Raw genomic sequence first — 12,273 nt, 5'->3', positions numbered from 1 at the left:
CCATGCTGTTGACTAACCCTACCCTACTGTAGATCCATACTGTTGACTAACCCCACCCTACTGTAGATCCATGCTGTTGACTAACCCTACCCTACTGTAGATCCATGCTGTTGACTAACCCCACCCTACTGTAGATCCACGCTGTTGACTAACCCCGCCCTACTGTAGATCCATGCTGTTGACTACCCACACCCTACTGTAGATCCATGCTGTTGACTAACCACACCCTACTGTAGATCCATGCTGTTGACTAACCCTACCCTACTGTAGATCCATGCTGTTGACTAACCCCACCCTACTGTAGATCCATGCTGTTGACTAACCCTACCCTACTGTAGATCCATGCTGTTGACTAACCCTACTGTAGATCCATGCTGTTGACTAACCCTACTGTAGGTCCATGCTGTTGACTAACCCTACTGTAGATCCATGCTGTTGACTAACCACACCCTACTGTAGATCCATGCTGTTGACTAACCCCACGCTACTGTAGATCCATGCTGTTGACTAACCCTACCCTACTGTAGATCCATGCTGTTGACTAACCCTACTGTAGATCCATGCTGTTGACTAACCACACCCTACTGTAGATCCATGCTGTTGACTAACCCTACCCTACTGTAGATCCATGCTGTTGACTAACCCTACCCTACTGTAGATCCATGCTGTTGACTAACCCTACCCTACTGTAGATCCATGCTGTTGACTAACCACACCCTACTGTAGATCCATGCTGTTGACTAACCCTACCCTACTGTAGGTCCATGCTGTTGACTAACCCTACCCTACTGTAGATCCATGCTGTTGACTAACCACACCCTACTGTAGAGCCATGCTGTTGACTAACCCCACCCTATTGTAGATCCATGCTGTTGACCAACCCTACCCTACTGTAGATCCATGCTGTTGACTAACCCTACTGTAGATCCATGCTGTTGACTAACCACACCCTACTGTAGATCCATGCTGTTGACTAACCACACCCTACTGTAGATCCATGCTGTTGACTAACCACACCCTACTGTAGATCCATGCTGTTGACTAACCCTACCCTACTGTAGATCCATGCTGTTGACTAACCCTACCCTACTGTAGATCCATGCTGTTGACTAACCACACCCTACTGTAGAGCCATGCTGTTGACTAACCCCACCCTATTGTAGATCCATGCTGTTGACTAACCACACCCTACTGTAGAGCCATGCTGTTGACTAACCACACCCTACTGTAGATCCATGCTGTTGACTAACCCTACCCTACTGTAGATCCATGCTGTTGACTAACCCTACTGTAGATCCATGCTGTTGACTAACCACACCCTACTGTAGATCCATGCTGTTGACTAACCCTACCCTACTGTAGATCCATGCTGTTACTTTTGGGGTTTGTTGTCATTCTTGGCCCAACTGAGGTCACTGACACTGGGCTGGTGTTCATTCAATCCCAGCCCAGATGGAAGCCCCAGTAGCATCAACCAGCCCCAGTAGCATCAACCAGCCCCAGTAGCATCAACCAGCCCTCCAGCTCCTCCACTCTCTCTTCCTTAACCCTGGCTGCATACCAAATGGCAGCATATTCCTTATGCTATTATAGTGCACTGTTTTTGGAAGTAGTGCTCTATGTAAGGAATAGGGTGTCATTTGGCTCAGTCCCGTGTGGCTCAGTTGGTAGAGCATGGCGCTTGCAACGCCAGGTTTGTGGGTTCGATTCCCACGGGGGACCAGTACGAAAATGTATTACATTTACATTTTACATTTTAGTCATTTAGCAGACGCTCTTATCCAGAGCGACTTACAGTTAGTGAATACATATTATTATTATTTTTTTTATACTGGCCCCCGTGGGAAACGAACCCACAACCCTGGCGTTGCAAACGCCATGCTCTATCAACTGAGCTACATCCCTGCCGGCCATTCCCTCCCCTACCCTGGACGACGCTGGGCCAATTGTGCGCCGCCCATGAATCTCCCGGTCGCGGCCGGCTGCGACAGAGCCTGGATTCGAACCAGGATCTAGTGGCACAGTTAGCACTGCGATGCAGTGCCTTAGACCACTGCGCCACTCAGGAGTCCAGGAGTATGCACTCACTACTGTAAGTCGCTCTGGATAGGAGCGTCTGCTAAATGACTAACATGTCAAATGTAAATTTGGGATGCAGCCCTACTCATAACCCAGCCCTGAGCAGCATCTCATGAACTCAGCATATGCTACTACATATGCTCTTGAAGGAACAGAGGATATGACGAAGCAGTCTTGTGGAGCTAATGTATATACTTGTCATCATCGCTAGTCCTTTTGGGGGTAGAGTTATTCCCATAAAGAAATCACAGATATAGGAAAGATAGATTTCCAACATCATATTCAGTTTGATCATCAGTCGGTCAATAAAGGCTATTATTTGCAGGTGTCTTGGAAGTGACTGTGTGTACATTGTGGTTGTTAGGTGAGCCATCATTTACCAGTGGTAATTGGTCATGCTCTCTAATGATGTGTCCTCTCTCCCTCTCTCTCTTTCGCTCCCTCCTCTTTCTCATTCTCCCTGCTCCCCTCCCCCTCTCGCTCTCTTTCTCTCTCTTCCCCTCCCTCTGCAGCCCACAGCTCCTGTCATCCTGGACTTCATGACCATGTTGGCCATCTGTCACACGGCCGTCCCCGAGCACACCGACGATAAGATCGTCTACCAGGCTGCCTCGCCAGGTACGGCCCACCAGTCCTGACCTCACAGCACTGCTCTATGACAGCCTTACAACTGCTCTTAATAGCCTTTTGACAGCCTTATGATAGCTTGAAATTACATTTTTACATTTTAGTCATTTAGCAGACGCTCTTATCCAGAGCGACTTACAGGAGCAATTAGGGTTAAGTGCCTTGCTCAAGGGCACATTTACGTCATTTAGCAGACGCTCTTATCCAGAGCGACTCACCAATTGGTGCGTTCACCCTATAGCCAGTGGGATAATCACTTTACAATTTTTTATTTTTTTTTTAAAAAATTTGGGGGGGTAGAAGGATTACTTTATCCTATCCCAGGTATTCCTTAAAGAGGTGGGGTTTCAAATGTCTCCGGAAGGTGGTGAGTGACTCCGCTGTCCTGGCGTCGTGAGGGAGCTTGTTCCACCATTGGGGTGCCAGAGCAGCGAACAGTTTTGACTGGGCTGAGCGGGAACTATGCTTCCGCAGAGGAAGGGGAGCCAGCAGGCCAGAGGTGGATGAACGCAATGCCCTCGTTTGGGTGTAGGGACTGATCAGAGCCCGAAGGTACAGAGGTGCCGTTCCCCTCACTGCTCCATAGGCAAGCACCATGGTCTTGTAGCGGATGCGAGCTTCAACTGGAAGCCAGTGGAGTGTGCGGAGGAGGGGGGTGACGTGAGAGAACTTGGGAAGGTTGAACACCAGACGGGCTGCGGCATTCTGGATGAGTTGTAGGGGTTTAATGGCACAGGCAGGGAGGCCAGTGCCACGTCAGTCACCAAACGTCCGTCAATCAATCTACCAATCAAATATAAGAGTACAGGAGCAGAGGATCTCCAGTTGACTTTGAATAAATGGCCGTCTCTAGGCGACCACTTACCTTGTCCTGCCTCAATTTCCTGTGTTCCTAAGTCTCATTGTTTGCCAAGCACCTCAAACCTCTCCGTATCGTCTGCAGACATATAATGACAACACCATCACATCGATATCAACTAATGACATCAATACCTTATTGAAGATGGGAGTGACACAAACTGGGACGTGACCAGTATACAAAAGACAGCAATTTCTTTGTGCAGTAGTGGAACAGACATCGGAACAATACTTAAAGGATGCACATTAACCCTGAGTATTCTCTATTATATTATACAAGTTCAATCTGACTTCATATGCTTTGATCCACCAAGGCTAGATGTTTTGAAGTGGTAGAATGCAGGGTCGTGTTCAACAGGCACCAAGGCTGTGGTAGAGATTGAGATCTAGGTCTCTTTTCCAAATGCGCCCTGTATAATACAATATAAAATACACGTTAAACACTGTGTATGTATACATACAGTGGGGAGAACAAGTATTTGATACACTGCCGATTTTGCAGGTTTTCCTACTTACAAAGCATGTAGAGGTCTGTAATTTTTATCATAGGTACACTTCAACTGTGAGAGAAGGAATCTAAAACAAAAATCCAGAAAATCACATTGTATGATTTTTAAGTAATTAATTTGCATTTTATTGCATGACATAAATATTTGATACATCAGAAAAGCAGAACTTAATATTTGGTACAGAAACCTTTGTTTGCAATTACAGAGATCATACGTTTCCTGTAGGTCTTGACCAGGTTTGCACACACTGCAGCAGGGATTTTGGCCCACTCCTCCATACAGACCTTCTCCAGATCCTTCAGGTTTCGGGGCTGTCGCTGGGCAATACGGACTTTCAGCTCCCTCCAAAGATGTTCTATTGGGTTCAGGTCTGGAGACTGGCTAGGCCACTCCAGGACCTTGAGATGCTTCTTACGGAGCCACTCCTTAGTTGCCCTGGCTGTGTGTTTCGGGTCGTTGTCATGCTGGAAGACCCAGCCACGACCCATCTTCAATGCTCTTACTGAAGGAAGGAGGTTGTTGGCCAAGATCTCGCGATACATGGCCCCATCCATCCTCCCCTCAATACGGTGCAGTCGTCCTGTCCCCTTTGCAGAAAAGCATCCCCAAATAATGATGTTTCCACCTCCATGCTTCACGGTTGGGATGGTGTTCTTGGGGTTGTACTCATCCTTCTTCTTCCTCCAAACACGGCGAGTGGAGTTTAGACCAAAAAGCTATATTTTTGTCTCATCAGACCACATGACCTTCTCCCATTCCTCCTCTGGATCATCCAGATGGTCATTGGCAAACTTCAGACGGGCCTGGATTTGCGCTGGCTTGAGCAGGGGGGACCTTGCGTGCGCTGCAGGATTTTAATCCATGATGGCGTAGTGTGTTACTAATGGTTTTCTTTGAGACTGTGGTCCCAGCTCTCTTCAGGTCATTGACCAGGTCCTGCCGTGTAGTTCTGGGCTGATCCCTCACCTTCCTCATGATCATTGATGCCTCACGAGGTGAGATCTTGCATGGAGCCCCAGACCGAGGGTGATTGACCGTCATCTTGAACTTCTTCCATTTTCTAATAATTGCGCCAACAGTTGTTGCCTTCTCGCCAAGCTGCTTGCCTATTGTCCTGTAGCCCATCCCACCTTTTGCAGGTCTACAATTTTATCCCTGATGTCCTTACACAGATCTCTGGTCTTGGCATTTGTGGAGAGGTTGGAGTCTGTTTGATTGAGTGTGTGGACAGGTGTCTTTTATACAGGTAACGAGTTCAAACAGGTGCAGTTAATACAGGTAATGAGTGGAGAACAGGAGGACTTCTTAAAGAAAAACTAACAGGTCTGTGAGAGCCGGAATTCTTACTGGTTGTTAGGTGATCAAATACTTATGTCATGCAATAAAATGCAAATTAATTACTTAAAAATCATACAATGTGATTTTCTGGATTTTTGTTTTAGATTCCGTCTCTCACTGTTGAAGTGTACCTATGATAACAATTACAGACCTCTACATGCTTTGTAAGTAGGAAAACCTGCAAAATTGGCAGTGTATCAAATACTTGTTCTCCCCACTGTACCTGCATGCATACATACATGCATACATACATGCATACATACAGTTGAAGTCGGAAGTTTACATACACTTAGGTTGGAGTCATTAAAACTTGTTTTTCAACCACTCCACACATTTCTTGTTAACAAACTATAGTTTTGGCAAGTCGGTTAGGACATCTACTTTGTGCATGACACAAGTAATTTTTCCAACAATTGTTTACAGACAGTTTATTTCACTTATAATTCACTGTATCACAATTCCAGTGGGTCTGAAGTTTACATACACAAACTCAGTGCCTCTTTGCTTGACATCATGGGAAAATGAAAAGAAATCAGCCAAGACCTCAGAAAAAAAATGGTAGACCTCCACAAGTCTGGTTCATCCTTGGGAGCAATTTCCAAACGCCTGAAGGTACCACGTTCATCTGTACAAACAATAGTATGCAAGTATAAACACCATGGGACCACGCAGCCGTCATACCGCTCAGGAAGGAGACATGTTCTGTCTCCTAGAGATTAACTTACTTTGGTGCGAAAAGTGCAAATCAATCCCAGAACAACAGCAAAGGACCTTGTGAAGATGCTGGAGGAAACAGGTACAAAAGTATCTATATCCACAGTAAAACGAGTCCTATATCGACATAACCTGAAAGGCCGCTCAGCAAGGAATAAGCCACTGCTCCAAAACCGCCATAAAAAAGCCAGACTACGGTTTGCAACTGCACATGGGGACAAAGATCATACTTTTTGGAGAAATGTCCTCTGGTCTGATGAAATAAAAATATAACTTTTTGGCCATAATTACCATCGTTATGTTTGGAGAAAAAAGGGGGATGCTTGCAACCCGAAAAACACCATCCCAACCGTGAAGCATGGGGGTGGCAGCATCATGCTGTGGGGTGCTTTGCTGCAGGAGGGACTGTGGCACTTCACAAAATAGATGGCATCATGAGGAAGGAAAAGGATGTGGATATATTGAAGCAACATCTCAAGACATCAGTCAGGAAGTTAAAGCTTGGTCGCAAATGGGTCTTCCAAATGGACAATGACCCCAAGCATACTTCCAAAGTTGTGGCAAAATGGCTTAAGGACAACAAACTCAAGGTATTGGAGTGGCCATCACAAAGCCCTGACCTCCATCCTACAGAAAATGTGTTGGCAGAACTGAAAAAGCGTGTGCGAGCAAGGAGGCCTACAAACCTGACTCAGTCACACCAGCTCTGTCAGGAGGAATGGGCCAAAATTCACCCAACTTATTGTGGGAAGCTTGTGGAAGGCTACCCAAAACGTTTGACCCAAGTTAAACAATTTAAAAGCAATGCTACCAAATACTAATTGAGTGTATGTAAACTTCTGACCCACTGGGAATGTGATGAAAGAAATAAAAGGTTAAATAAATCATTATTTTATTCTGACATTTCACATTCTTAAAATAAAGTGGTGATCCTAACAGACCTAAGACAGGGACTTTTTACTAGGATTTAATCTCAGGAATTGTGAAACTGAGTTTAAATGTATTTGGCTAAGGTGTATGTAAACTTCCGACTTCAACTGTACATACACACAGTGCATTCGGAAAGTATTCAGACCCCTTGACTTTTTCAACATTTTGTTACGTTACAGCCTTATTCTAAAATGGATTAAATACATTGTTTTCCTCAATCTACACACAATACCCCATAATGACAAAGCGTTTGCAACGGCAGGGTTGTGGGTTCGATTCCCACGGGGTGCCAGTATGAAAATGTATGCACTCACTAAAAAACTGTAAGTCGCTCTGGATAAGAGCGTCTATTAAAATGTAAATGTAATAAAACATTAAAACGGAAATATCACATTTACATAAGTATTCAGACTCTTTACTCAGTACTTTGTTGAAGCACATTTGGCAGCTATTACAACTTCTAGTCTTCTTGGGTATGACGCTACAAGCTTGGGACAACTGTATTTGTGGAGTTTCTCCCATTCTTCTCTGCAGATCCTCTCAAGCTCTGTCAGGTTGGATGGGGAGCGTCGCTGCAAAGCTATTTTCAGGTCTCTCCAGAGATGTTAGATCGGGTTCAAGTCCGGGCTCTGGCTGGGCCACTCAAGGGCATTCAGAGAGACTTGTCCCGAAGCCACTCCTGCGTTGTCTTGGCTGTCCCTTCGCCCCAGTCTGAGGTCCTGAGTGCTCTGGAGCAGGTTTTCATGAAGGATCTCTCTGTAGTTTGCTTCGTTCATATTTCCCTCGATCCTGACTAGTCTCCCAGTCCCTGCCGCTGAAAAACATCCCCACAGCATGATGCTGCCACCACCATGCTTCACTGTAAGGGTGGTGCCAGGTTTCCTCTAGACGTGTCGCTTGGCATTCAGGCCAAAGTGTTCAATCTTGGTTTCATCGTACCAGAGAATCTTGTTTCTCATGGTCTGAGAGTCCGTTAGGTGCCTTTTGTCAAACTCCAAGCGGGCTGTCATGTACCTTTTACTGAGGAGTGACTTCCTTCTGGCCACTCTAACATGAAGGCCTGATTGGTGGAGTGCTACAGAGATGGTTGTCCTTCTGGAAGGTTCTCCCATCTCCACAGAGGTACTCTGGAGCTCTGTCAGAGTGACCATCGGGTTCTTGGTCACCTCCCTGACCAAGGCCCTTCTTCCCCGATCAATTTCTCAGTTTGGCTGGGCGGCCAGCTCTAGTAAGAGTCTTGGTGGTTCCAAACTTCTTCCAATTAAGAATGATGGAGGCCACTGTGTTCTTGGGGATCTTCAATGCTGCAGAAATTTTTTGGTACCCTTCCCCAGAGCTGTGCCTCGACACAATCCTGTCTCGGAGCTTTACGTACAATTATTTCGACATCATGGCTTGGTTTTTGCTCTGACATGCACTGTCAACTCAGGGTCTTTATATAGACAGGTGTGTGCCTTTCCAAATCATGTTCAATCAATTTAATTTACCACAGGTGGACTCCAGTCAAGTTGTAGAAACATCTCAAGGATCATCATTGTAAACAGGGATGCACCTGAGCTCAATTTCGAGTATCATAGCAAAGGGTTTGATAACTTATGTAAATAAGGTATTTCTGTTTTCTATTTGTAATACATTTGCAAATAAATCTAAAAACCTGTTTTTGCTTTGTCATTATGGGGTATTGTGTGTAGATTGATGAGGGAAAAGATGTTTAATCCATTTTAGAATACGGCTGTAACTTAACAAAATGTGGAAAAGGGGAAGGGGTCTGAATACTTTCCGAAGGCACTGTATGTACAAATGGTGGTTGTAGCACTCTTTTATAAACAACCGTATGATCATTTTGGAGGTCTAGAACTACATTCTTCCAAGTGCTTAGTTAGACCCCAACTGTCTTGGTCAGCACTTTTTAGGGGTGGCATCACATGCGTCTCTAATGTAATACTTGTTTTGCTGTTCTGGTGCACTTCTGGTCTCCAACCCTAACTTGGGCTCTCCTCTGGTTCTACAGACGAAGGGGCTCTGGTGAGAGCAGCGGCAAACCTGGGCTTTGTGTTCTCCGGTAGAACCCCAGACAGTGTCATCATACAAGCGGTGAGTAGATGCAGTAAAATCCATAGAAATACGATTCTTATTCTAGTGATTCTATTTCTACGGTATAAACAAAATAAATAGTGATAATGAAAATGAACACAATGCTATTGTGCCTTTCACTGCTGTTCTGTAGCTCTTAAAGCTCTCTACATTGTAAGGTGGTAACCTACCCCATCTACAGTACCACTTGTGTGCAAACGTTTTGAGGTAGGGCTGCCAAACATTGCCCTGTACTGAAAGACTACTGTCACCGTGTGCAGAGCGTTGTATTAATAAAGCGCTCTGATTGTTATCCGAATATCTGAACAGACGTTAGGTTTCTTTTACTTGGGAGAAAAAAAATATAGGCCTATTTTAACAATGAAAAGGCTTTGTCTAAAATGACTTTAAAATGATCTATATGGTATTGCTACATAGCCTACAAGGACAGACCTTTACATTTTAGCAAAACAACAGTTTTATGACAGTTTTTATGAGTGTGATCCATAAAAATAAAAGAGCCTACACACGTTTCACACGTTTACCTTGTTACTGTCCAATCACAGCGGCACTACAGTCAGAGGCTCCATGTAAAGTGGGAGATTTCTAATCAATGCAAAATGGAATTAAAATTACAGAATTAAGTTGGCATAATGAGAATGAGTAGGCTACAATGATCAACCAACAGGTAGGATGTTGTTTCATATAAATGGATTTGTTGTAGACTAGTGCAGGGAGTGCAGCAAAACGGCCTCAATTAGCCTTGCTACTTAAGCTAGCTAGCTGGCTAACTTAGCTGGCTACTGTAGCTAGCTAGCTTCTTTACAACGATTTGATGCAGTCAAGACGGGCACTAGCAGATGGTATGATAAATTGGTCAGTCAAGTTCTTCCGTGCCGATCTCGACAAACCATTTCTGTATGGACCTCGCTTTGTGCGCAGGGGCATTGTCATGCTAAAACAGGAAAGGGCCTTCTCCAAACTATTGCCACAAAGTTGACATTCGTCTAGAATGTCATTGTATGCTGTAGCGTTAAGATTTCCCTTCACTGGAGCTAAGGGGCCTAGCCCGAACCATGACAAACAGCCCCAGACCATTATTCCACCTCCACCAAACTTTACAGTTGGCACTATGCATTGGGGAATGTAGCATTCTCCTGGCATCCGCCAAACCCAGATTCATCCGTTGGACTGCCAGATGGTGAAGCTTGAGTAATCACTCCAGAGAACGCATTTCTACTGCTCCAGAGTCCAATGGCGGCGAGCTTTACACCACTCCAGCCGACGCTTGGCATTGCGCATGGTGATCTTAGGCTTGTTTGAGGCTGCTAGGCCATGGAACCCTATTTCATGAAGCTCCTGACGAACAGTTATTGTGCTGACGTTGCTTCCAGAGGCAGTTTGGAACTCGGTAGTAAGTGTTGCAACCGAGGACAGACAATTTTTACGCGCTACGCGCTTCAGCACTCGGCGGTCCCGTTCTATGAGCTTGTGTGGCCTACCACATCGTGGCTGAGCCATTGGTACTCCTAGACGTTTGCAATAAACACATTTACAGTTCACCGGGGCAGCTCTAGCAGGGCAGAAATCTGCCGAACTGACTTGTTGGAAAGGTGGCATTCTATGACGGTTCCACATTGAAAGTCACTGAGCTCTTCAATAAGCTCATTCTACTGCCAATGTTTGTCTATGCAGATTGCATGGCGGTGTGCTCGATTTTATACACCTGTCAGCAATGGGTGTGGCTGAACTAGCCAAATCCACTAATTTGAAGGGGTGTCCACATACTTTTGTATATATAGTATATCATGATATTATTCGAATAGTGTAATCATTTCAAATGCCCATCCCTAGCAGAAATATCATTGCAATGTGTTTCAATGGAGAAATAGCTCGACATCCCGTATATAACACAATCATTTGCCTTATTTATTTTCACCATATAGCTAGGAATGAAAGTCTTTCTTTAGCCACCACAGGGACAGACACAGTGCTTTTTGTGTAACCACAGAACACCTCTATTGTCCCTCAGAGCTCAGACGAGTCCTCTCTCTCACTTTAAAATGTCATCAAGGAGGAGAGGAACTTGTCGCTATGACAATCCCACAGCAGTTTGAGGCCCCCTGTCTGATTAAATATCTTGAGGCTTCATCTCAAAATGTGGCACTCTATTCCCTTGATAGTGCCCTGCTTTTGACCATACCACTATGGGCCCTGGTCAAAAACAGTGCGCTATATAGAGAATAGAGTTTGGGACGCATCCTCTGTAAGAGACGGGAGATCCTTGAGGATCGGACCAATGTACTGTGGAGTAGACCTATGTTCAAGTAGGATTTGTTTTCTTTCAGGACGATACAAATACTTTTTCTTTTTGTCCATTTACATGGAGATTAATTTTGTGAGATCAGCATAAAAGTAACACGAAATCAATGCACTATAATCCACATAATGCAATACATAGAGCGCTCCTTTGAGCGTTTGGCTGAGCCTGCCTGGACTGCCAGATGGGTAGAGTTTGTACTTCTGGGACCATTCCAAAAAAAAAGAAAGATCCTACTATTTGGACCGAGGTCTTTCATGGAGCATGTAGCTAGAGCACAGGCCCCGTGGTGGAAAATAACCACTCTTCTAAATTAGACTCAATTAGATTAAGGTTACGCAATTGCGTGTGAACGCGTCCTCCTCTAACCTAAGGGCACTTTGTTTCCTGTAATTGGCTAACCTGATAATTGCACTTAGGGAGGAGGTAGAGCGGCACGGAGGCCAAAGCCCTTTTCAAAAGTTTCTCCAAAGTACGACATTTCCAAGACATTTGTCTAGGTCCTTAACCTTTTATTAGGCCTGCGAAAGCTCCTCGATGTACATGTAATCATCGGCAATTGTACCAGGTGGTCTCGACAATTAAGGAAACTCATTAAGTTTGCTTACTCGCCGCATCCGAGTGGAGCGGGCTGACTGAGAACTGTTTAGTTCAATTAAGATTAGACGGGTCAAAAGGAGAACGTTGGGTTACTTTCATAGTGAGGCAAAGGAAGGCTAGTTTAGAGTCAATTACTTAAAGTGCAATGACTGTCTCTGTCGTTTTGTTCTCAGCTGGGAGCCGAGGAGAAGTATGAACTGCTCCATGTTCTAGAGTTCACCAGGT

The 12,273-nt window shown here is 45.0% G+C and overlaps 1 protein-coding gene across 4 annotated transcripts in view; it reads left to right on the top strand.

Moving 5' to 3' along the window:
* The window catches only part of LOC121538162 (phospholipid-transporting ATPase IA), a 187,373-nt gene that overhangs the window by 111,009 nt on the left and 64,091 nt on the right, over window positions 1-12,273 (top strand). For all 4 annotated transcript variants that reach the window (XM_045207443.1, XM_045207434.1, XM_045207440.1 and 1 more), the window contains 3 exons: window positions 2,592-2,697; window positions 9,067-9,149; window positions 12,222-12,271. In XM_045207443.1, coding sequence (XP_045063378.1) covers window positions 2,592-2,697; window positions 9,067-9,149; window positions 12,222-12,271 — 239 coding nt within the window. The remainder of the gene's footprint in view (window positions 1-2,591; window positions 2,698-9,066; window positions 9,150-12,221; window positions 12,272-12,273) is intronic.

Source organism: Coregonus clupeaformis, chromosome 3 (genome assembly GCF_020615455.1).
Source record: "Coregonus clupeaformis isolate EN_2021a chromosome 3, ASM2061545v1, whole genome shotgun sequence".
NCBI classification, from domain to species: domain Eukaryota; kingdom Metazoa; phylum Chordata; class Actinopteri; order Salmoniformes; family Salmonidae; genus Coregonus; species Coregonus clupeaformis.
Note: the sequence above shows the minus strand (reverse complement) of the source record. Positions and strands in the feature narration are given on the sequence as shown.